At 43.3% G+C, this 27184-nt stretch overlaps 1 protein-coding gene across 5 annotated transcripts in view; it reads right to left on the reverse strand.

Annotated features, from left to right (window-relative positions):
* aass (aminoadipate-semialdehyde synthase) overlaps nt 1–19331 on the reverse strand; it is a 56529-nt gene extending 37198 nt beyond the window's left edge. For 2 of the 5 annotated variants that reach the window (XM_063196996.1, XM_063196992.1), the window contains exons 1-10: nt 18963–19258; nt 17703–17999; nt 15689–15865; nt 14998–15082; nt 14413–14480; nt 13889–14035; nt 13288–13366; nt 10516–10643; nt 5528–5676; nt 409–531 (exon numbers count right to left, since the gene is read on the reverse strand). In XM_063196996.1, the coding sequence (XP_063053066.1) occupies nt 409–531; nt 5528–5676; nt 10516–10643; nt 13288–13366; nt 13889–14035; nt 14413–14480; nt 14998–15082; nt 15689–15865; nt 17703–17921 (1175 nt within the window). In that variant the 5' untranslated portion in view covers nt 17922–17999; nt 18963–19258. The other 3 variants (XM_063196994.1, XM_063196993.1, XM_063196995.1) reach the window with 3 other exon arrangements.
* Nucleotides 19332–27184: the final 7853 nt, after the last annotated feature.

Raw genomic sequence — 27184 nt, forward strand, 5'->3', positions numbered from 1 at the left:
AATCCAATACTACTTTCTGTACTGACTGTCTAACTGTTGTGCCCAACGGGTCAGTGCTTTAGAAGCTCAGGCAACATGCCTGTAGTCAAGATCTGTGTATAGTACTGTTGGTAAATGTGTGCGTTTGAGTGTGTGTCAGGTTTATGTTAGCCAGGCCGTGCCCTCCTAGTGACGGAACAGCTTCAGCGTTGCTACCAGTCAGGTCAAGAGCAATGCAAGTACTCTCTGAGCTCCCGCAAAACCGGGAACTCCTCCCACTTTGTTGGGAAGCAAACAATCATTAGCAAACCAAGGGAGGCCATTTGGGAAATGTTAATTGTTAAGCTCTTGGTCAGACCAAGTCTCGAAGAGATTTGAAAGTCGATGATAATCAGGCTAGGTTTGTGTGTTAAAACGTAGGTGTAGTACCTGTCGTGGTCTATGTGTTGGTCGGCGTCATACATACAGAAGGGCTTATCAATAGCGGTGCACTCCGTCATGAACTCGATGGAGCCTCCAGTGTCTGCCGAGATGTCACAGATCGCCATCAGCCTGCGGAGCATAGAACAGACATGTCTTAGGAGCCGCTTTCACGTAGCAGGATATTTTTAAATGTGGATATTTTTTTCTCCTGGTTACGTTGGTTTTGGCATTTCCGTTTCCACGTGAGCAGATTTTTATAACTCGCATATCAAAAGTCCTGCTTTAAAAATATCCCAGTTAGGGGGCTAAAATGTACCTGTTACAATGGAGTATTTACTTTTATCCACATGTTGCTAAACAGGAGAAAAAAATAGCAGGCTTTAAAAATAGCAGGCTACGGGGAAACAGCACCTTAGACCTAGCCTGGTCCTGACCATCCCATAATACTATCATTTCATTTCGTATTTATGGTCTGGAGGTTGTGTGATCTGACGCGATTGCAGGAAGCGGGAAGTTTGCACTCAGTTATGGTTTGAAATGATTGGAAAGCTCTCACCCAATCACCGACAGTTACTCAACAACAACATAAGCGGCAGACCAGAGCCATTGGCGCAGACATCGTCACGAGCGTCCTCCCCCTTTCTCCCCCACGTGGGTCGCTTATTCGCTTATTGGCTGTTTTCTGATTAGATTAGATGGGGGGCATTGCGATCAAAATCCCACCGATCGGACACTCCACAGAAGAGCAAGGCCAGACTACCGTAGTGGAGCCAATCCTTTGGCGGAAGTACGTAGGATGGCTCGCGAGGCTACCTTAGACCAGGGGTTCCCAAACCTTGCCATGACAAGGCCCCCCACACATACCGGTAGATAACTGTGTTATCAACATATTCATAAGAATCTGAATTAGAAATCACATGTAGAAAAACACAGATAAAGCATACAAATACATGAATTGATTAAGGTGTTGTGGTGGAACTTCTGGAGGTCCTCAGTTAGCACATCACCATAAAAATGGCTGAAATGTCAAGCCGTGTTACCGTCAATGGTGCTACTCATCAGCTATGACAGTTGAGGAGGAGTATGTTTTTTGCCAATTTATCTCCATATTGACAGACAAACAAACTAAATAATTTGTGTTCTAGGGAGATGGGTTTGTCTGCTCTGTTTTTTCTCCTAAAAAAGTGCCGACTTGTTCCTCTGCACTGTTGACCGTAACACAGTTGAGTAACACGGTTGACTGTTTTGAAAATGTTTTTGTGCTATTCATCCCTTATGTGTGGGAAAAATCCTATGAACAGACACTAGGGATTATCTCTGGAGAAGGAAGTCTTGTGTAAGGAGGGTGACTTAATCTAAATCAGACATTACAGGGATTTACAATGAAAAATGTGTCAGTCTGTGACACAGTGAATCATAAAATCCTACTTATGAAGCTAAACAATCACATTTTCTATATCAGTTGCACAGATTAATGACAACATTATTGTTAAGGGACATAAGCACTTTCAAACGTATGTTGTTTCAACTCTGTAGTATTTTTATATATGTTTGAAATGACATAGTATTTGTCCATAACACTGTTGACAAAATAATCAAGCAAATGTTCGCTTTCATTAGAGTATTTATCAAATGATTTAAGATTAAGCTTGGCAATTTGTTTGTTTGGAAACTTAAATATATACACTATGTAAACATCTAGGTCATTTAGTTGAAAAAAATACTGATAATTGACATTTTGCTTTTGCCAAAGGCGCAGTCGAAATCATAGAATCACTCGCATATAAAGAAATTTGTCAAACAACAGTTACTCTCTAAAAAAAGTAATATTTGAACTAGGCCTAGTTTAAACATAATAGATGACAAAGTCAACACTGTGAGGCCAAGCCTTTGCCACTGGATTTTGACCTTGTCAAACTCAAGTGTTTGCTTGTCGGTTGTTACATATTTGCTTCAGTTATACAAACTGCCCTGACCTTCATTAACATGGCATCTTTTCAAAATGATTTTTGGAAAAAAAAAATGTACAATGCCGTGCAATGCAGTCCACTTGCAGTATAACAATTAAATAATACACATACATTAAAAATACTAAAGGGAGCCGTTAGTCACACATGCTAAGAGAGGGCACACACAGCCCACATACAGTACAGAAAAAAACATGCCAACACAATAAAGAATGGCAGAAACACGAGGGCAAGGGCACAGCCATGTTGAAAAACCATTATGGGCTCAATGAGAAGAATCGTCTTAAACGGGAAGATGATGTGCGAACTTTTCAGTCGTGGGCATTCAGCTCCTGCTCAGACTGTACGAGTGAATTGCAGGGTTTAAAAGTTCACATCTCATGAATCGCAGGGCTTAAAAGTTCACATCTCACGACTCATGTCCTTACACTATCGGTATATGACCTGATGGTTGGACACGAAGACATTACAAATGCACACTCAAAATTAAGAAAGCTCAGTGCATCCAAATCCAGCTGGTACTGATTCAATAAAAATGAAATCAATTTTTGGACATTTCTAGTCATTAAAAAAAAGAAATTGTAATTCAAGATGGAGACATCTGGAATAATGATTTCAAAAGTTCTGGACTGCTATGCGGGCGACCCGTGTTCCATTCCAGACCCAGGTCATTTCCCGATCCTCCCCCTTCTCTCTCCCCCACTCGTTTCCTGTATCACTCTTCACTGTCCTGTCTAAATAAAGTTGAAAACCCCTCAAAAAATATTTTTAAAAAGAATGTTTAATCTGGATCACACAAAACGTCTGTGTGCGTCAAAGTTTCAGAATGGTTGGGTCTGACAAGAGGTGGGGGTCATGGGGAAAGAAACGGGTGATTCTTCAAAAGTCAACATTTGTCAACTTTTCGAATGAGGCGTGGCATTCAACACAACAGAGCCCCTATTAAGTGCAGTAGAAAGTGATGTCATCCAATGCAAAATGAATAGGAAAACAATGCAACACATCAGATAGACACATCTCAGGAAAAGGTGCAAGAGAAAGGCTGACAAGGTTTGGAGTGAGGAGTCTGCACACTTAGTCTTTTTTTTTCTTTGATGTTTTATCCATAGCAGGATTATGTTTCGACTATTGTCTTCTTTAGATTCTCTACAAACACAGGATCCATGTTCTACTTTAAATACTATTTATGTCTTATTCTAACTTCTACACCACAGTACTATATACAGTGCCCTCCATAATTATTGGCACCCCTGGTTGAGATGTGTTTTTTAGCTTCCAATTATTTTATTTTTTTTCTAAATAATATGGGACCTTAATGGAAAAAAAGAGAAAAATCCAACCTTCAATACAAGTGCATTTATTCAGTGGGGAAAAAATCCCACATAAAGAAATAATTATTTGACATCAAATAATGTGTGTCACAATTATTAGCACCCCTGGTGTTAATATTTTGTACAACCCCCTTTTGCCAACAAAACAGCACCTAATGTTCTCCTATAATGTTTCACAAGATGGGAAAAGACAGAAAGAGGGATCTTCAGCCATTCCTCTTTGCAGAATCTCTCTAAATCATCCAGAGACCTGAGTCCTCTCCTCTGTACTCTCCTCTTCAGCTCACCCCACAGGTTCTCAATGGGGTTGAGGTCAGGGGACTGAGATGGCCATGGGAGGAGCTTGATTTTGTGTCTGGTGAACCATTTCTGTGTAAATTTGGCCATATGCTTAGGGTCATTGTCTTGCTGAAAGACCCAGTGACGACCCAGCTTCAGCTTTCGGGCAGAGGGCAACAGATTTTGATTTAAAATGTCCTGGTATTTCAAAGCATTCATGATGCCATGCACCCTAACAAGGTTCCCAGGGCCTTTGGAAGCGAAACAGCCCCACAGCATCACTGACCCACCCCCATACTTCACAGTGGGTATGAGGTGCTTTTCAGCATGCGCATCTTTCGTGGTACGCCAGACCCACTTAGAGTGTTTGTTGCCAAAAAGCTCAATCTTGGTCTCATCTGACCAAAGCACACGGTCCCAGTTGAAGCCCCAATACCGCTTGGCGAACTCCAGACGCTTGCGTTTATGATTGTGAGTGAGGAAAGGTTTTCTCCGTGCATGCCTCCCAAACAGCTTGTTGGCGTGTAGACAGCGCCTGATGGTTGATTTGGAGACTTTGTGACCCCAGGATGCTACCATTTGTTGTAATTCTGTAACAGTGAGCTTTGGAGATCTTTTGATTTCTCTTACCATCCTCCTCACTGTGCGTGGTGGCAAAATAAACTTGGGTCCTCGTCCAGGCTTGTTTACCACTGTTCCAGTTGTTTTGAACTTCTTAATTATTCCTCTCACAGTGGATATGGGCAGCTGCAGTTGAGTGGCAATCTTCTTGTAGCCTCTGCCTGACCTGTGAAGGTCGACGCACATCTGCCTCACTTGTATGCTGTGTTCCTTTGTCTTTCCCATGTTTAAGAGTGGATAAGAGAAATGGCCTCGGTGTCACGTCATATTTATACCCCAGGGAAACAGGAAGTGATGAATTACTAATTAAATGTTCCTACATACTCTGGTAAACTTTGTAAACTACTGTAAAAATGACAGAAATGCTTCAATTATATTTATTTCCTGGGAATTGTTAAGGGTGCCAATAATTGTGGAACAGGTGATTTAATGAAAAATAATTATTTTTTAGTCAGGCATTTTTTTATTTTCTTACAATTCATTTGAGTTGAAGGCTACATTTTCCTACAATTTTCAGTGTGACAGTATTCTTCTGCAATAAACACTGAATTTATTTTAAGGCTTTTAACACATCTCAACCAGGGGTGCCAATAATTATGGAGGGCACTGTACAGTAGTAGATGTATCTGTCAACACTCATTTCTGGTCATGTTAATCCTGTCCTCAATTCACCGGGCATGTTTTTTGCACATTTGTCTACCCCAACTCACAGAATATGTTTCTGCCCAATTGCCTTTTTATTTTCTGTAGTCTTTATTTTTTCTCCTCCCTGACTATTACCTGTGTTACATGTGTCTTGAAATGGTCATGTCCATGTGGGCATTATGTGTATTTATGCAAGCTACTTGACACCTTAATTTCCCCCCGGGGATCAATAAAGCTACTCTACTCCACTCAAACTGTGTGACGGCGGGGGTCATTACGTACTTGTGCGGGAGATGGGGCGAGCCTTCGGTGGCGGGGACGGAGGGCTTGAGGGGCTTCATGAGCCTCTGGGCGTCTAGCCTCCGCAGCAGCCGGGGGTGGTGGGGGTCCCAGTAGATACCGTTGATCAAACAGGTTGTGTACGGCGCCACCTGCGGACACAAGGGACAGGCGGGCAGAGGTGTCAAAAGTGAAAGTAAAAAAAGAAACACAGTTTCCTTCCAAAACAGGCGCCTTATCTGAGAAACCAGTAGACCTGTGTACTTGTTTTACGATCAGCTGACTCTGTGCTGGTTGGATCAACTTGTGGTGGGTTCTTGTTAGGTTTTTTTGTGTTTCTGAGTAACACAGTCTAGCTACCTCATTAGGTACAATGGAGTAAATGGTGGAACATCTATGTAATATCATGTAGTGTTGTAATTACACCATGAATTTACTTCTACCTTTGGTGTTCTATTTGTGATTTACAGTCTTTCAGATTGCCATTTTCACCCAACTCCATTAAAATATTTTGCATTCTACTGAATTTCCATGATATTCCAGGATTTCCATGACCAGAGGGAACCCTGCGTAATGCAGGCTGCGTGTGTTTTACTGAAAGTCTGCAGGTGCTGGTTTTAAAATGGTTGCCTCGTATGACTCAACACTACTATGTGGCCTGTGGCTGACCCTATGGCAACCAGAGAACAAGACTGGCAGCGGCAGCTGGAGTTGTAACCCGTGGACACGCCATGGAGGTATTAGAGGTATTATACAGACTGGAAACTGTGTGTGAGTGTGTGTGTCCGCGCACACACGTGTGTGTTGCCATAGCGGTATTGCAGAAATCCAGAGCGAAAACCCCAGTCCCACTTCATTTTATTTATACAGGAATGGAAAAAATAAGAGACCGAGAGGGAGAGCGAGAGCGAGAGCAAGAGAGAGAGAACAAGCTAACATGATAATAACATGTGGCACATATGACTGACCCTGAGGCCCCAACTTGCTTCCAGGTGGTAGCAAATAACTTGAGCCAAAATTTCCATCGAACTGAATGTCTCAAAGACAAAAGGAACTATGCTCTGGGGGCAGAGATGAGACATCAACCCTGTTCCGGCTACTTTCCATCCAAGGACAGACAGTGCATCAAGTGGATGTTTTTCAGAACCTGGGCACAGAAATGGACACCTCCCTATCTCTCACAGCACATGGACACAATATTCAAAAAAGCACAGCCTCCACCTACTCAGGAAACAAAGAACATTCAAAGTCAGCAAGGACATTCTGACCATTCCCTCATATAATGAATCCTTACACCTTAAATATCTCCTCTAGCTGGGGATCTTACCGTCCAAAAAGGGCCTAATCGTTGCGCGCTGGATAGAAGCACCAAAATCGGTGTAGAACTTCCTTAGGGTGTTCTCCATCATTTCAGAAGGGGTGCCCCAAATTTCAATGTCATTAAGGTCATTTTTATGGGGTAAATCCAAGATGGCTGCCCAAAACCGGCCAATAGTAGTAAAATGCTGTACTGCCTGGACATAATGGTGTTATGGGCCAATCCACCTATTTGTGTGTGATGTATACAAACTGAACTTTGAAAATATGTGCAAAACTTACCATAAAAACAATGTTATATATCTGTCTTATTTAGATTCAAAAACAGGAAAATCATAAAAACCATGGTCAGAATGAAATCACTCTACAATTGAGAGCTCATTTTTGGGCATTTAGCTATTGAACCAACATTCATTAAGAGTTTTAAAAATTTGCAGTGGGTCATATCTATAACATCCAAAAAGAAAATTGTGGTTAGAAAATTTAGGGGAGAAGAGATAAACCCTTGAACTGGGCCACACATAACTGTCCCAATGTTAGCATGCTAGCATTAGCAGGTTCAGACACTCAGTCTGCTCTTCAGATAAAGATGGCAAACAATAATTTTAATCCCACTTACACATGCGCGCACACACACAAACTACTACTACTTCCTTAGGACCCCCTCAATGATTTAACCCTAGGAGTCCAACTGAAATATATTCATATCAATCAAGTCAATAATACATGTACATATCAAGTGTCAGTGACAGCTGTCAAATGACAAATGTATGCTGATTAATGTTCAGATATGTATATCGCAGTCCTAAGTGTATACAATGGAGTGATAAGGGCATTTATGCTTAGGAAATTATGAATAATCAATATGCAATACACCATACATGCAGTATATTGACAGATACTTTGTTTTAAAATGGTAACATGTCTGTTTTTCCATCTACTTTTGGCTTTAATCTAGATGACATGTTGGCTACCTAACCACTTAATTTATTGTTTGCTCGTTATTTTTTATTTGTGGGTGTGGTCCTTTGTGTATAACATGTCTGCCTGCCTTCCCTCTCTCACATAGGCAACTAAAATAGTCTTTCAAAAACTTAAAACAACAGCATGTGGAAATCCTATTGGCTTTGGAGGGCTAACGTCTATAAGACTATACTGTACTCTACTGTATTGCACTGTACTGTACTCTACTATACTGTACTCTACTGTACTGTACTGTACTGTACTGTACTGTAATGTGATATACCGTACTGTACTCTACTGCACCGTGCAGTATGCTACTGTACTGTACTGTAATGTGATATACCGTACTGTACTCTACTGCACCGTGCAGTATGCTACTGTACTGTACTGTACTGTACTGTACTGTACTGCACCGTACTGTATGCTACTGTACTGTACTTAACTAGACTCCACCGTACTTTATGCTACTGTACTGTACTGTACTGTACTTTACTTTACTGTACTGCACCGTACTGTATGCTACTGTACTGTACTGTACTGTACTATACTGCACCGTACTGTATGCTACTGTACTGTACTGCACCGTACTGTATGCTACTGTACTGTACTGTACTATACTCTACTGTACTTTATTATACTGCACCATTCTGTATGCTACTGTACTGTACTGCACTCCACTGCACTGCACTGTACTGTACAGTACAACTATAGAACTGAAACATGTAGAGCGGTGGTGCTCAAACTGTGGTACGCGTACCACTGGTGGTACTTGAGACATCTCTGGTGGTACTTGGAATGCCATTATGAACCTCTCCTGTACTGACTGGCAAAAGTGAATATGGAAGGCCTTTACTGCGATATTCTAATGTTGGTTGTCAAGGTGGTACTCGGAGAGCTCAATATTTTCTCAGGGGGTACTTCACACAAAAGGTTTGAGAACCACTGATGTAGAGCATTCTGAGGACATTTACAATATTATGCAAAAAGGTGTAGTGGGAATGAGTTATGTTACTGTTACCACTCAAAATCTTGAAGGTTAAAAAAGTCTTGTGGCATTTTGTTTGGGGGGGCGGGGTATGATCGACTATTCTTCCGCCCAGACTATTTGTGTGCCTTGCATATCAAGAAAATGAGTCCAGGTAATGATTTACTTTCATAGTATATACCATATGAGAAGTGTTGTTCTATATACTGTAGATATTTCTCCTATGGGTAAGGGTGGCAAAAGACCTACAATACATGTTGTCCATCACCTATCAGTTTTGATAGCAGTTTAAGTACTCAATGATTACTGAGCTAACTAATACAACTTTTGACACAAGTACTAGTTGAGGACTTGTCTGCAAATAAACATTTTTTTTATCTGTCTTCTTACTCAACATACACTAAGAAATCATTCCCATTTAATTTGAACTGAAGCCATACTGTGGCCTACATGTAGGCCTATATTGAGTAATCTGTAATGCCATTCTAAAGATGACTGAAATGCTCTCACAATATGCACTTGTAAAAATATAGAATTAGGTGATCTTATGAGGTTCTTCATACATATGGAAAGGTCCTGTCCTTTACCCTCTCTCATACAAATAAAATACGTATATCTGTTATGGAAATTAGAGGATGGAGAACCTGCTACCTAGGGCATCTTGCACTGACACTATCCCATTCAAATCGAGCATTAGCAGCAGTCTATTCTCACCATAGTTTTAGTGTTGGCAATGCTCATTTTAATTCAGACCAAGAATCTTCTCAAATCGTTCACAATGTTACATGCTGTCAAGCACGTAAGCACAGACTCACCCATACTTTCACACTATGTACATTTTGTAGTTTTATCAATCTGGTCTAGCAGGCTACCCTTGCTTCATCTCTTCTGAGGACTATATTAACATTGTCAGCTAAGTATAATGTCATGTAATAACAATGTAATGCGTTACCAACATGACATATTGTATATGACATGGTAGACATTTTTTTTTCAAGGGGCACCCCTTCTAGGATGTCTTCAAATCAGTCAAGGAACACATGTACCGAATTATATGCTTCTATCCAGCGCGTAACGATTTCTCAGCTTAGAGTCCCTACTACTCCTGGTAAATCTTAATTCGCATTAGACAAAAGAAAAAGTAAATCGGCATAGTAAATCAGGCTCTCAAAATTACTGACACCTCAACCCTGCCCATCTGAGCTGCACAGCATTGCAGTGATCAAGAAAGCCGAAGTCAACCTGATCACAGAGGACTCTCTCAGCCTCTCCATCACTCCTTCCAACTGCTTCCATCAGGTCGGCGCTACAATGTACCATTAGCACACAAAATACAGATACAAGAAATCCTTCATCCCCGCAGCTGTAGCCCTACTTAACACACATCTTCTCTTCTCTTGTTTGATGTCTGTGAGAATGACTGGAGCCAAAAGACACTTTTCTGTTTCATGTGTAACAGACAAAGATTAATTTAATTTTATGTTGCAGCTACTTTCTTCTTCAAGTTCATCAGAGGGCCCGCTCAACTTCTGGAGAAAAATGAAAAACTTTGGGTGCTCGAAAAAGGCACCACGCACTGATGATGGCATAAGAGCCGAACGTGTCTGCCTGTGGACATGGTGGCAATTTATAAATAAATAATGAGACTCAGCTTGTGAGCTACTTCCTTCTTACCAGCGTGATAACAAGCCAAGTAGTTGGAGTATTTGATGAAGGGGATACTCACGCTGACTCTGAAGTGTGAGGTGTAGAGCTCAGGGTGGTGTTCAAACTCCAGTGGGTCGTAGACTCCATCACTCTTCCTCATCAGGTGGTGGTGGCGGCTCAGAACTGTAGCGTAGACTTTTGTCATGTCTGGAAATCAAAACACACAACTCAGTTACACAACACACTTTGAGACAGTGTACTTTGTGATGTATTGCAAAAGTCCATCTGCACATATATCTTGACTTTACCTAATTATTTCATTCTATTTTCATTGTTATAAACAGTTTTCTTGCTGTGCATGTGTTGAAAGTAGCAAACGACAGCTTAAGATAGATTAATGCTTCGAACGCAGAGACTATGCGTCCGTCCGTCTTGTGTCTGTGTGAGTCCACGCCCCTCGCGCAGAGGCGTCATCGAGCGCCTCAAAAAAATTCGAACTATCTGTTGGACGGACGCGGGGGACGCAGACAAAAAGGCGCTATGATTGGTCGTCTCGCTACTTCCTTGTTCTTGCGGCAGCGCAATGCCAGTGGTTTGCGAGAGCAACGCTGATTCTGTTTAAAAACTATATTCATGCCCTGTGTGTAAATGTGTGGAAATACAAGCTAAGTAACAAACAATGCATCAGTTGAACACTCGTGGCACAATGCCTGCTGTTTTAATACTGTAGCCTGTTCCTCCACCGAATGTAAATACACATAGGCTCAACTGTTTAGATGCTTGCATTTTCTGCACGTGAAAACAGACTGGGTATGTCAAATTGCAAATGCCTTTGCAGTTTGTGTGAAAATACTTAGCTAACTGGGCTAGAAAGCAACATTGCTTAATAATGGCCGCAGTGTTTACAATGTAGTGAAGGTAATTCAGGCGATTTCAAATGTGGCTCGCGACGAGACCTCGCGCACAGATGCATGAATGCACAGTTGGTTCGTGGCCACTCCCAAGCGACTTTTGACGTGCGCAGTTGCTGAAGTCTAATCTGACCTTTACTCCACTGTAAGCATATTGACAAGGAAGACTTGTGCTGTTCTTATCATTGTAAACACACACCATGTGAAGTGCACATGGCACATAGTCCAATACCATTCCAATCAAAAAAGTCTCACCGCACACTCTGAACTTAAATGAAATGCAGTGATTTATTACTTCAATGCTTCAACTTCTGTACAGTCTTCGTATCCTGATGTAAGGTGTAAGCATATCTAAGCAGTGCATATGTTATAAGTAGGGGTGGGCATAGATTATTTTTTTTTAATCTAGATTAATCTCACTGTAATTATGAAATTAATCTAGATTAATCTAGATTAATCTATATCAAAATGGCTCATTCAGAATAGGCACACTAGCGAAATAATGACGAAAAAAACCTAGGGGGTTTCTTAAGATGGCGCATTAGACCAGAGCTCATCTCTTTTTTCCAAAATGCATCTTATCATCACAAAAATGGTTGATATTTGGTGATGAAAAAAAAATCACTGCAATATTTGAAAAGTGTTTCGAATATGTTAGGAAGCATTTACAGTCATAATATACTGACATTTCAAAATGAACAGTGCTATAAATTGTAGAGGCAAATACAGATAAAACTATCAAACATTTAGACTATAACAAAATGACCTCAACAATTCAGCATTTCTAATGGGCAGAGAGAGAGAGAGAGAGAGAGAGAGAGAGAGAGAGAGAGAGAGAATGAATCTGCCACTGACTGTTAAAAAGGGCAGCGGCTCCTTTAGAGAGGAGCTGCGCAGCAGGTACAGCAAAGTCAGAGCCAGGCTACTAGATTTCTAGAGCTAGTTCTAGACCCTAAAGCACTGGCCCACACCGATTTGGCCTAAACCTGACAGTTGTTCTCTGCGTTAGAATGCCAGCGGAGTTACAAATCCAAATGAATTCAGATTGCAAAAAAAAAGTCAAGCGCGACGACCGCGCGGTTGGCTATATCAAGCCAAGCGCATACAGTGTATTACCGTCTGACATGAGTCGCAAATGCGCGATCATAACGCAAACGGTCAGTGAGAGTAGGCTAAATATTGACAGTTTCAGTTTGACAATCTTCAAAATGTATATCACATGGAATGTTTTGTAATCATGGCACTTGCAAGATTTCTGGAACAGGACTGTTGTTTGTGTTCCATGCAATGCGTGAGGAAATGTAGGCTATGTCGGGCTGGTACACAATAATGTCTGCTTCACCTAAAAAAATAACGTCTCTCTAGTATACCACTTATGAAAAAGCACTAAAACAACACCCACCACGGCAGAGAGATTAATGTTTACAGCATGCAAACACTGTTCTATTTAGTAGGAATGCTGAGCAACAGGTGGAGAGGTGAAGCGACTGGAGGGCAGTCTGAAAGCGTCTGTCAATCGAACGCTATGGTGACGCGCATCTCCAAACCCCAAATCCATATTTTGAGAATAGATTAACGTGCGATATTTTCTTTGTCGCGCGATAAGAGTCTCACATTATCGCAGCACGTTAACGCCGATAACAGCCCACCAATATGTTAAAAGTCATTGAGTATGTTCTGAGTGTGTGGCAACACTTTTTTGATTGGAAACATAAAGACTTTCGGCCCTACCCTGGCCTAACGGTAGGGCACTCGTCTCCTATGCGGCCGACCAGGGTTCGATTCCCGGCCCGGGTCCTTTGCCAGCCCTTCCCCATCTCTCACTCTCCCCACTCGCTTCCTGTCACCATCTTCACGGAACTATCGCAAATAAAGTTTTGGAAAAAAGGAAATATAAAGACTTTCATTTGATCCAGGTGGCAATAGAGTTTCTACTGTACCTCCCGTTATTGAGACCTCCTGTAGCTCGTGGGGCTCCACGAATTCACATGGGAGTTCATTGATGATCTCCTGGGCACCCTGCAGTAAGACATACAATATAATCTTATATGGAGTGCAATGTTGCATAATGACCCACGCTCAGTGCTCAGATGCTGCAACTGGCCCTGAGGCAACATGAAGTCAGAGGCAAATTGATGCCATCATTTCCACATAATAAAACAATTTTTTTTTTTTTTTTTAAACAAATGGTTGAATGTCATTTAAGGCAAAACAGGACTTTTTAACCTATGGCCCGGGCGCTGGCCCCACTATAATTTTTTAATGTTAAGCAGTTTCACATGAAATATGACATGCTTTGTACAGCAATCTTAGAAATTACTTTTGGAATACAATTAAGCTATATTTTCAGGGGACCTAGTGAAGGTGGGGCCTGTTGTGAAGGTGGCCGCCTTCAATATAGGCCTAAAGTGCAGTGTTCATGGTACAGCCCTTGGAAATTTGAAGTGGTCCCTCAAATGAAAACCATTTCCCACCCCTGACATAAAACATATGGACTTTGAATTACACAAGACAAACTTCAACGCAAATGTATTTTGTTACCTTGGAGACATTACCAGTTCCGGTGAAAACGAACGTCAGTGGTCCGATGGACTTGGGCATCAGGCCAAGAGAGATCTCGTACCCACAATCCCTCACTGCTTGGATGGCCTGGCTGACGTTCCTGTAGTTGTGGGCCATCCCAATGTGCTGGGGGGAAAGACATATACAGACGGCAATAAATCACATATCACAGAAAAATATCTATAAAAACGCCAGCTTGAAAGTGATGGACAGCATGAACACAGTGAAAAAATTAAATAATTTGCGTCCTCGATTGAAAACATGTCAATGAGGAGTTTTACGCAAATATCTACAAATGTCCAACTTCCAACTTCTACTATTAAAAAGCACTGCTTGACTCCCAATGACATAATTAGTTGGTTTTGTCTTTCAGAGAGCTTTGTAACCTTGTAAAAGCAGATTCCATGCACCGTCTGTGAGAACCAGGCTAGGGTTGAGAGCATAGAAAACAAAACAAAAACATCCCCAGTCCCAGTGCAAAAAAAGACATCAAGAGCTCTTACCATGAATGGTGTGTGATGGCCCAGGGCAAGGAATCTCAGTCCAAGGCCATGCAGAATATTTATCATACCTGCCAAAACAGAGCAGTCAAAACTGAGATAATTCAGAATATCTGTCCACATACGTCAGGCAAACACTAAAATGCTTCTCTGTAAACGGAAAGAGTCTCCTCACATCTGGGCCTATGACAAAGTGTGGCACACTGTGCTTTTGACATGGCAATATTTGTATCCTTTGTTTAACACACACACACACACACACACACACACACACACACACACAGAGACACACACACACACACACACACACACACACACACACACACACACACACAGAGACACACACAGACACACACACACACACACACACTTTGACCTAGTCAGAGGTGGTGGGATTCGACCTGGCAATTTTTGACAGAGGCACTGTAGTGAACTTCATGCCCTGTGCTTTGTCTGCATGCCATTCCTGCCAGGAACTTTTCAACTTAACTTGTACAATGTGTACAACTTTTTGAAGTGAAAATGGTCTTGTCGCTGCTCATTGGGCACGCCATGAAACGATTTCCACAAAAGATGAACACTACATACCCGCTACACCAGCCCACTGGCCGAAGGCAACAATTCGGAAGCCGTTGGAGTCCACCATCTTTTCATAGTCAATCAGACGCACTTCCTGAAAATGGCACAAGAAACAACAGTCCAGACATGAAATACACCCTATCCTATATTTTGTCATGTAATCCAGAATCAGTGGCCTTCGTTAAGTCCCTTACAATTGCTTGTAATACCCAGTAACTGTTCACATGTACAAAGGTATACAGATTTATTTTTATGGAAGACATTACCACTTTATCCAGATGTATTCACAAACAATAGATAATAGCTTTTGTGCAATAAAAATAAATAAATCATTATTTCATCATCATTTCCTGGAAATCTTAAAGCACTCCTAAACATTTCTTGTTTTCAGTCACACAGCAGGTTGGGAGTCGCTTTGTGACTCAGAGAAATGGGAGCTACTACTGTACGCAAATTGTACCATGAAGATTTGAATTTGTTTCGGCTAACATCAAATGTTCACTAACCAATCAGTCTCTCTATCTTTCCACAATAGGCATCTCCCTCAGCAGCAGCATCGTATGCTTATCGACCAATCACGGCATGTAGAGCTGGGAATTCCCACTCCTTTTACTAGGTAGTCGTAGTAATTTGTGCCAAGTTCCTCTGTGTCACAGAGCTTCCAAAGTACGTGGGCAGCATCATCTACAGCTCAGCTCACCTTTTTGAGGAGGTCGTCGAGCAGGCCCATGTTGGCCTCCTGTGCCTTGATGGTGTGAGAGAAGAAGGCGTAGGTCTTATGGGGGTAGACCTTCTCCTCTGGAGGTCTCTTCACCCCGATGATGAGGGACGCCTCTGAGATGTCCTCCTGGATGACAGCTCCAGCTTTCTCATAGTACTACAAGACAACAGAGCAGATCAGATAGAGCGGTTTTCAAACCACCGCTGCCAACCACCCACAAAACTCATGATAGAAAACAGCACAGTCCAACCACAATAACATTTTCATGCAAGCATCTGTGAAATGTTTTAAAGCACACCTAAATAGTATATTATAGATGATTAAACCGTAACTTTCTTCTATTAGCCTCCGAAATGTCCTCCTGGATGACAGCCCCAGCTTTCTCATAGTACCACAAGACAACAGATCAGCGGTTTTCAACCTTATTAACAAAGGCCCCTGTAACTGCATCATACCACCAACGGCCAAACCAACCCTGCCAACTACCCACCCAACTCAAGATGGAAAACAGCACAGAACCACAATAATGTTTTCATGCATGCTTACTGTGAAGTCTATTATATGCTATTTATGTGTTCTTTAAAACATGATAAAACCATATCTTTCTTCTATTAGTCCAACATTTAAAACCATTTGAAAGTGAGCGTTTGAGAGCTCCTATTCAAAAACACTAAATTAGATGATACAATCACTCAGTCGTTTACAATATTTGTGCTAATTGACAGTAATATTGAAATGTGATGAAATGAGGTATCAATCCCAGAAACAAAACTTAAAAACAACAACCAGCTCTGAAACGATCAGCTAATCTGATCATTTATATCAGATACTCCATCAAGTCACTTAGAAATACCGTCAGTGTTTTTTTCCCCTTTCCCTAACCTCGGAATGAAGACTCTACTGATGGAAATTTCATGTCTGAAATGTGACCATTACGCATTTGTGACCAGTAATCTGATAACAGTTCGAAGTAGGCCCATGGCTATATAAAGGAAGGATGAATCACCGCACACTGGTATTCTTTGCTGGTAGTTTATTTGGTGAACAACGCGTTTGAACCTGATGAAGCAACAGCGAAACGCATTGTTCACCAAATAAACTACCAGCAAAGAATACCAGTGTGCGGTGATTCATTCTTCCTTTACTTGCATTACTTTTACTGCACATCACCAGCACCTGGACAGTGGTTGTGCACAGGGACGTTACTTTTAGGCCCATAGCTATATTGAATTAACCATAACCATTAACTATAGATGGTTAATTCAATATACCCATGGGCCTACTTCGACCCGTTTTCAGGTGACTGGTCACAAATGTGTAATGGTCACGTTTCAGACATGAAACTTCCATCAGTGGCGTAGATTCTGAGTGCAGATCCTAAGCTTTGCAATGAACCTTAACACATGGAAATCTGGCACTAGCTGAAGATTTTAGCCTTTTGAGTTCTTTTCTTAAAATACAAAACTGAGAAAACATCTCTGAAAGTTGGGCTTGCCCATAGAAGATATACAGTTATCCCATTTAAACAGAAATGCTTTTAGCCAATGTATGCTTTGCTTTTAACTTTGATTTAGCCAGATTTTCACCAAGAGATGTGGACGAGTCATACAAAATCACACTACCACACAATGGAATGTCAACAGATTTGATCCCTTCAGCTATTCTCTCAAAATGTACGCTACGGGTAAATGAGTAGGCCACACCTATTCCTTGGAATTAGCACTACAGCTGCATAACAGGAAGTACTTCTGGACTTCTGATGAATACAACTAAAGGTGCATACACCAGGTACAGATGAGAGGCCAAACCATATTGGTCACATGCATTCACAAAAACAAGCTCTTCACTCAGGTAGACAAGCAATACAGAAATCAACCGGGTTGTCAGAGCAAAACCCAATACATGTCTTCCAATGCAGTGCTGGTGTGTGCGTGTGCGTGTGTGTGTATGTGTGTGTATGTGTGTATGTGTGTGTGTCCTTAGTTCAACTCACCCTCTCGTGGATGGCCCGTCTGTTGGAGGGTTGCACCAGAACCTTGTGGCCTGCGGCAGTGATCTCCTTCACGTGTTTTGGCGCGAGGGGTGCCCGTCGTTCCCATACGTTGATGTCTTCTCTCCGAATTGCCATCACACTTTTGTGGTGGCTGAAGCGTTTCTGGCTGCAAAAACAGCCCCTCAAGCTGCGAGCCTGAGGTCTCGTGAGTCGCAACATGGTATTCCAAGTCTATGGCAAAGTTTACATCAACAGTCGCCTACAATCCACCGCGAGCACCTGTCAACTGGCAAGAGACTACCATGTAACAGACAGACAGTAAATAATCACACCATGATGATTGCAGTCAAACAAGCAAAAATGGTCATTCAATCAAACACATGAAGCCAACTCAAGAGCTGCCCAATAAGAGGATTCAAGAGCATGTATTGCAGTGCCCTTTTTTTCACCAGCAGCCAAAATGGCTTGTAGATGTTAATCTTACAAGCCAAACACACACACTAACTAATGGGTCAAAGAAGTGTCTAGTAAGTTGGTCCTTTCTACCAGCCAAACAGAAATTTCACCAGCATTTTGGCCAGTTTGGCTGGTGTTAATATAGAGCCCTGATGTATTGTCTAATGTAGCTACTGCTACTGGACCTCCACGGATTATGGAGAAACATTCCCAGCATTCCTAATTGCATTCCTGACAGTTGTCACGTATGAATTTGGCAACAACGAGACAGAAAAACAAACCACAGTGAGGGTAACTGGATGAGTAATCACACGAACACACACCATCATAACAGATAGCGTGCAATAAGAAAGAAAGCCATACTACACACATAATGCAAGATGACAACAAAGGCATAACTATGATGATGACACAATGGTCATGAAAAAATAATTTCTAAGCAATAGGCCTACAATAACGCTGTCGAACAAGCTGAGTAGTACAGCATGGAGACTCAACCTTGAAGCCATGAAATAATCCTCCTCATCATAGTTCATCACACTATCTTGATGACTACAAAGTACGACGCTACAGCGCGTAAATATGAAAAAACGTTCTTATGGTATGTGCAATGGCAGATGCATTTCCACACATGAAAAGCTTTCCTGGAGGTGCAGTTGGGCAACCGAACATCTCCGTCTGAGAAACTGAGCACGCGGCACAGGAGGCACTTTGCTGACTTGAAAAGGAACTAGTTTCAACAGGTGGTTGCACCCTCAAGTGTGTAGCTATCCAACCTTGCAGAGAATAGGATACTTTTCTTACCTTTTTCACGCGGTGATTGTGCCTGTCCTCGGTCACCTTGCTAACGTTAGCCTGGTGTGTGAGTTGTGAGCTGTGTGTGAGTGTGTGAATGAATGTTATTAGCCAGCAGCACCTCTAGAAGTTCCCTAACATGCCTGGATCAGCAGCTCGTGTTTCGCCGCGACAGTTCTAAAGAAGTAAGGTTCCGCAGCCTTGTGCAATCAGACTAACCTCGCCCTATGTAGTAGAAAGTTACCACGAGCTTGTACAAGTTAAGGTTATTGCGTAAGAAGTGTAGTTTTAGAAACTGGCATTGTCTTTACCCCGAATGTCTTCGGCGGTCCCACACTGGTGCGGAGTGGAGAATCGGCTTCTTGTCCTTGACGTAGGTGTCGCAAAATTATGACGGCTTGTGAGACGGTGCATGCCCAGTGGGGTCCTGAGGAGGCACAGTGCGCTTACATCAGTCAAAGCGCGTTGGCTAATGCACTAAAACTACTGTACTTTGATATAAATAAAAGCATAAAAAACACATTGCATGCTAGACGACTACGAGCCAGTTTTCACAAGTTGAGGATGGCCCAGTCTAATGCACCATTTGCTTCTTCAAAATATTTTTGTGTTATGATTTAAGTGGCCTTACAGGCTACAAGATTTTAATAGGCCTAACATAGGGCCTAAAAAATAATAATGTTATATTTCAACCTTATGTATAAATAAAGTGCTAAAATCGAAGTAGGCTACACACCTACTTTCAGTCAAGGTCAAAGCTATAGCCTATCAAAGTGATGGCTAGGTCACCTGCAGGATGGATTATGACTCCATGGGCCCGTGGGCCAGACAACAAGAACCCCCCCCCCCCCAATCTTAAAGGGACACTGTGTGAGATTTTTAGTTGTTTATTTCCAGAATTCATACTATCCATTCAGTAATGTTACCCTTTTCATGAATACTTACCACCATCATAAAATTCTAAGTATTCATTATGACTGAAAAAATTGCACTTTTCTTACATGAAAAGGGGGATCTTCCCCATGGTCCGCCATTTTGAATGTCCAGAAATAGCCATTTTTAGCTACAAAAATGACTGTGCTTGGGCCGCCATACTAGAAAATATTAGTTTATTACTTAGTAAACTTTCATGAAAAGATCAAATGTGGCAATAGGCAGCCCAGTTTCAATGAGCTGCATATTTGCAGTACCTTTTTTGACCATTTCCTGCACAGTGTCCCTTTAAAATCAAAATAAAAAACTTTAATTAAAAAAAAAGACACCCCCCCCCTCCCCCCCGTATTTGCGGGAACTCAGAAAGTACAGTATGTGCATTGCTCTTGACCTGACTGGTAGCAACGCTGAAGCTGTTGCGTCACTAGGAGGGCACGGCCTGGCTAGTGAAAGTGGGCCTTTACGGAGCACTTAAAATGAAATGGAAGAGTAAAAAAAGCTTCCTAACCTGTTGACTTATGTCATGCAAACACAGCAAAATATTAATGTCTATTGAACTTCAAAACACATACAAGCTACAAAAATATTCAATATCCTACAATCATTTCCTCCATCCTGTGCCCTCATGCCAAGGTGTCGCCCCTCCTCCCTCGGAAGGAAGGAAGGAATGAAGGAAGGAAGGAAGGAAGGAAGGAAGGAAGGAAGAAGGAATTGTTTGTGGATAGAAGAGGAATCGAGCACTACCACACCCACAGGCCCCATTCTATGGCATCCTCCACCCTTGTCCTACACCTTTTTGTGGTTTGAGAAATCCTCGTTGATGTCAGTCTGACCCCGAGGCACATGCTCAGAGGAAGTACTGGAGGAGGGATATTGATATGTACTTACAAATGACAACGGGCTGGAAGCCAATTTAGTGGCATGAAATAATCATAGTAGCCTACTAGTGCTCATTCCACACAGTATCCTGCCCTAGTGAATATGGCATGCATGGGCAGAAGTACTGTACGTCTGTCTAGTAGTTTATTTCATAATTTGAATAAAGATTCTTAATTTTATTATTTTAGCAGGCCTTTTTATTATTTGGTTGTGTGCACTTGTGTTGTGAGCTTGCAAAAGAAATATTTAAACAATAGTATGATTTATATATGCTGCTACTTCATGTCTGCTTTGTTGTTGCTGTGTAAATATGAAATCTGTCAAGGGTAAAAAATAGCAAACAAACAGCAGGCTTATTCAGACTCTGACATCGTCTTTATTGCCATGCAGCACGAGATATGCTCTTTAATTCGCATGAGATATGCTCTTTAATTCGCATGAGATATGCTCTTTAATTCGCATGAGATATGCTCTTTAATTTTCTCTGTAATTTGTGAGTCGCTTTGGATAAAAAGTGTCAGCTAAGTGAGTGTAATGTCCTAATGTAATTCACCATTACTCACTGCAACACTTCCCACAGCATCAGACAACTTTAATTTAATTCTGCTGAAACGTCCCTGACTCTGTTAGATTTCAAGGTAGAATATGATACCTCCAAGCATTCAAATGTTTGAACTAGTCAAAATCACTGTCTTGAAATATTGGAGGTTTAATTATTTATGTTTAAAAAAACTGTGAAAGCACATCACTGGTGTTTCACTTCAGTAGTGGTGATTATTATCCTGTTACATTTGTAATTCACATCACATTTAACAGTAGCCTATAAGTGAAGGTCGCAGGTTGTTGTTCTTTCAGTGGAAGTGTGTGCAGCATTCTCATCATGGACAGAACTGAAAAGGCACAATAGGCTCAAGGTCTTAGCTTGCCTCTTGTCTGCTTGGAGAGTTAGAGCACTCAAGTGGCTATGCTGCTGCCACTGTGTGTGTGTGTGTGTGTGTGTGTGTGTGTGTGTGTGTGTGTGTGTGTGTGTGTGTGTGTGTGTGTGTGTGTGTGTGTGTGTGTGTGTGTGTGTGTGTGTGTGTGTGTGTGTGTGTGTGTGTTTAACCATTGCTGTGACTTTAACGGTTTGGGTGTTGGAGACGGTGTTGGGTTTGAATACTGGGACAGGTGACTCCTTTGTCCCCTCTTGTCGTCTTCCCTGCACCTATGGGAGGCTGTGTCAGGGTGAATGGGGTATGTCAAATGGTGTGAGTAGTTGCATCATCTGACATGGAAAAAAATCATTCAAACTTAACAGACCTTTTGATGGAAACCTATCAAAGTTTGTGATCTGGATGTTGAGATTTATAAACTCAAACTTTTCAAAAGTGAATAGGCCTACTTATTCTTAACAGGAATTTTGAATTTGAAATGTTTTAATAGGCCTATTTGACGTGCAACTAAGCTATGAACACCAGACCGGAAAATACACCTCCTGAACAAAGAAGTTGATTAGTATATTATTCACCTAGTCTATTATTCACACTGCTTAAATTTGTAGTGATACAGAATATTACCCATGCAAAATTAAAATTAATCCTGGAATGGGACTGACATTTTTCATTAAATTAGGCCTAATTGTGTCATCTCTCTGATGGAAGTCCAGTAACACACTCACGCCTGCCCCCTAGTGGAAATGTATGGACAGTTTGCACCTTGTGTGTTCAGGTATCTGCTAACTTTTCAAGTAATCAAAATTTGCCCGGTGAATGCCAACACAGCGAAAGGCAGAGATGTCCTATTCCTAGATGCACCCAACAATGCCATAGGCCCCAACGCGGCAACAAGTGCGTCATGACCTCCTGAGCGCCAACGGAGAGGAGCAAAGACCAAGAAGGGCTGGGGAGGAGAGGCAGAGATATACCAGCACCATGTGAGTGACAAGACTGACTTAACTATGTAATATTAAAAAATGATGTTTGTATAAAATAGGCCTACATCTTGTCAGGCTACTAGCCTAAGTCAACACCAGCATTATGTAGCCTACCCCTAAAAGTTGTATTAGTGGTTGTAATACCTTGATATTTTGCACATTTGTGTTTTGCACATTATTTGGGTGTAAGTATTACGTTGATCAATGGTTATAATGACCCTCTCCCAAAATTACATTGTTTTCTTTTAGCTGATGAGTTTGGAGCATAAATCAGACATGGAGAAGGAAGTGGCGAAGAAAAGGCATGAGGCCAGAATTAAAGAATTAAGAATAGAGGTGGAAGCAAAATTTCTGGCAGCTGTTAGAAAACTTGAACAAGAGAGAGCATTAGCTCAGAGACGGGAGGCAGAACTGCACAAACTTCTTGAACTGGAGCAACAAGGGGTTCAAGGGGTTCTGAGACACGCCAATGGCCCACCAACCTGGACCTGGGACCTGATGTGGCGAAATTTAAAGCGCCAACTTAGAGATGGAGCAGAGGGTAGATGGCGCATGAGACAGAGATGGCTTTGCAGAGGGAAAATGAGGAGAGGGCAGAGATGGCCCATGAGACAGAGATGGCTTTGCAGAGGGAAAATGAGGAGAGGGCAGAGATGGAGAGAGTTTGTGAGAGGAAGCTTGAGGCAGCGCACCAAAGGAACTGGAGCTGATGAAGAAGATGTCGACAATGGAAAAAGAAATAAAGAAACTGAGAGAAAAGCTAGTGGAGGAGAAAACACAAGAGGAAGAGCTGACAGACAGCAGCCTCAATGCAGTGTTGAAACAGAAGGAGAGCCTAGAGGTAAGAAGAACAGATTTTTCAGCCGTTAGACGAGAACCGGCAGCAAGTTCATGAAACAGAAGAAACAAAAGGTGGCAAAGATGGAGAAAGAAGCAGATTGTGATGCAGATGCCAATGAAATACAGGATCCAGTGGTGAGAAGGAAAGGCCCGAAAAAAGGACCAGACAGCAAAAAGGTCTGGAAATGAAGTTGGAAGAGGACATTCCACCAGACATGAGCAATCAAGATGAGGATGAGAGTATGGCAGGGGAGGAGCGTGCAGCACCTGCTAGTAGCATGAGGTCGAAAATGAAAATGAAGTTGGAAGAAGAGATTCCACCAGACATGAGCAGTCAAGATGAGGATGAGAGTATGGCAGGGGAGGAGCGTGCAGCACCTGCCAGGAGTCTGAGGTCGGAAATGGAAATGAAGTTGGAAGAAGAGACTCCAGCAGACATGAGCAATCAAGATGAGGATGAGAGTATGGCAGGGGAGGAGCGTGCAGCGCCTGCTAGTAGCCTGAAGTGGGTGGGCTGGATGAAAAAGAAGGCCAAAGAATGGGAGACCAAGAGGGCAGAGTGGGAAGATAAGGAAGAAGCTGAGCGGCAGCAAAGACAGCTGAAGGACCAGGAGAAAAGGAAGAAATTGAAAGACATGGAGAACAAGTACCATCGACAATACCAGAAAATGTTTACAACTTCACAATGAACATCATGGACTCAATCCCCTGCCTCTTAACACTCTGGTTCTCTCTCTCTCTCTCTCTCTCTCTCTCTCTCTCTCTCTCTCTCTCTCTCTCTCTCTCTCTCTCTCTCTCTCTCTCTCTCTCTCTCTCTGGGTCTTTCTCAAAGCCTAGGCCAGTGTCCTTCCAAGTGTATCAGCCTAATTAGTCACGCCCAGTGATTGGATACTTTTTGGTGAACTCTACAGAATATCCAATCACTGGGTGTGACTAATAAAGGGTATCCAATCACTGGGCGTGACTAATTAGGCTGATACACTTGGAAGGACACTGGCCTAGGCTTTGAGAAAGACCCTCTGACTGTCTGTGTCTCTCTTGTTCTCTCTGCCTGGTAATGACCACTAATTACTTTCACTCACCTGCCACTCTGCTCTCTGCTCTCTATGATTGTCCCCACTTGTCTCTGCTCATTCCATCTCGTTTACCACCAAACTGTATGGCATATCACTCTTGATTCCCGTCTGTTTTCCTGCATCTGATTCTGATCCTGAACCTAAACCTGAACCTGCACCTGAGCCTGAACCCAAACCTGAACCTGCACCTGCGCCTGAACCCAAACCCGAACCTGGACCTGCACCTGTGTTTGAACCCAAACCTGAACCTGCACCTGTGTCTAAAACTGGACCTGGTCCTGCCCCTGAACCCAAACCTGAACTCAATCCTGCTCTGCTTGACTCCCCGTGATTGACCTGTATCTGTCGGACTCTCTGCTCTCCAGCCCCGGTGACCTGACCAGCCTTCAGTCTTTCCGAATCCGATTATGCCTACTCCTATCTGTGCCTCTGCCTGCTCGTCTCGTATGGTGTGCCCCCAGAACTCTGGACCCACAGCGAGTGACCCCTCTCTGCCACCATCACTGATTCTTCTGCCAGCTGACACACACACACACACACACACACACACACACACACACACACACACACACACACACACACACACACACACACACACACACACACACACACACACACACACACACACACACACACAGACCTGGACCCCGATGCGGTCGTTCTGGGTCGGACCCCATCTGATCTCTCTGACCCACCTGACACCGGCCCACCTGCAGCTGTCTTCGACCCTGAACATGGTGTTGGCCTTGAGCTCACGCCCATGGCTTGTACAGCCTCACTGCGAGGCCCTGCCCATCTGTGAAGACAGCACCACCTTTGGTCTGCCTGGTGCTACTCCTGGCTTTCTGGTGGTCACCCCAGATGCGCCCGTGGCCACCGCCCCAGATGCACCCGTGACCGCCGCCCCCAGATGGACATTACTGCTGCAAAGCCAGCCCCCGACCTGCATCATCTGGGCAAACCTCAGTCTCAGCTGGATTATCCCGAAACCGCACCTCCTGCCCTGGCTGATGTCACTCCTCCCGCTGGTCACAGCCCTGCCTGCCCCGAGGTCGGTGTCACCCTACAAGGCCTGGCTGGCAACGCCCCCGATCCCATTGGCTCCGCACCGTTCCATGTTGACTCCGCCCCCGATGTCTGCTCCGATGTTGGCTCTCTCCCGTGCCTTACGGGCCCCGCTCCCTTTCCATGCTGATCCCGCCCATGATCCTGCTGGCTCTGCCCCCTGTCTCACTAGCTCCTGGTCTTGATGGCTCCACTATTGGTAAGGACAGCATTGGTCAACCTACCTGACCCAGACCCGGAGCCCAACGTGCTGCCTGACCCAGACCCTGAGCCCACCACAGCGCCTGATGCGGTGCCTGACACGGCACCCGACGCGATGGCCAACCGGGAGCCTGACGCGTCACTCGACCCAGAGCCTGACGCGTCACCCGACCCAGAGCCTGACGCGTCACCCAACCTGGTGCCCGATACGGGTCAAACCTCAGTCTCAGCTGGCTAATCCCGAAACCGCACCTCCTGCCCTGGCTGGTGTCGCTCCTCCCGCTGGCCCCCTGTCTCACTAGCCCTGCCCCTGGTCTTGATGCCTCCACCCTTGGTAAGGACAGCATTGGTCAACCTGCCTGACCTAGAGTTGGAGCCAGTGAGTTACCCCACCTGACCCAGACCCGGAGCCTGACGCACCGCCTGAACCCGACCCAGAGCCTGCCACGGCACCCGATGCAGTGTCTGAGTTGGTGCCTGACATCATGCCAGACGCAATGCCCGACACGGTGCCCAACCCCGAGCCCGAATCGGCCCCCTGCATGAGCTCAATCAGAGAATCTCTAAATGGAGAAATTTCACAGGTGGAACTTGCTCGCTATCACCAGCTAACTGCAGTACCACCACAGACAAGTGAAAAATGAAAAATGGGTTTCAATGGAGCTGCCTACAGAAATAAAAGAGTGACCCCTCTCTGCCACCATCACTGATTCTTCTGGCAGCTGGGAAACACACACACACACACACACACACACACACACACACACACACACACACACACACACACAGGGGCGTCGCCAGACCGATTTAACAGGGACACGTGCCTGGGCATTGATTTGCTGTGCCCCCATTGTGCCCCATTGATTTGCTGTATCTCTTGGTGCCCTACCTTGCCCCTGTATAGCTTTAGGTCAGCTGACGCCCCTGCACACACACGTTCATATTTCATGTGAAGTTACATGCATAACATCGGGGGCCGCAAACGGCCCTCGATACATAGGGTTCCCCACCCCTGTCACAAAGGTCTTGGCTGTGCAGCAATGTATTGGCCAAGCTCCCCATGTTTTACATTTTTCATACTATGTGAAATAGGCTTATTGGTTTTGTCAACACCGTCAGACACAAGTAAAAAAATATGTTTACTGTATTAAAGTGAAGAATTACTGTACATATTGTAAGCATATTCTTAAAACATGTCAAAAACATTTAAAACTCCAAAAATAACCTTCTTCTGTATTTTTTGTTACCTCCATCAGATGTATCCACTGTCAGGTTTTTTACGCTTCAAAAAAGCATTTCAGTCATCCGACCTTCTTCAGGTTAAG

Source organism: Engraulis encrasicolus, chromosome 4, assembly GCF_034702125.1.
Source record: "Engraulis encrasicolus isolate BLACKSEA-1 chromosome 4, IST_EnEncr_1.0, whole genome shotgun sequence".
Taxonomy (NCBI): domain Eukaryota; kingdom Metazoa; phylum Chordata; class Actinopteri; order Clupeiformes; family Engraulidae; genus Engraulis; species Engraulis encrasicolus.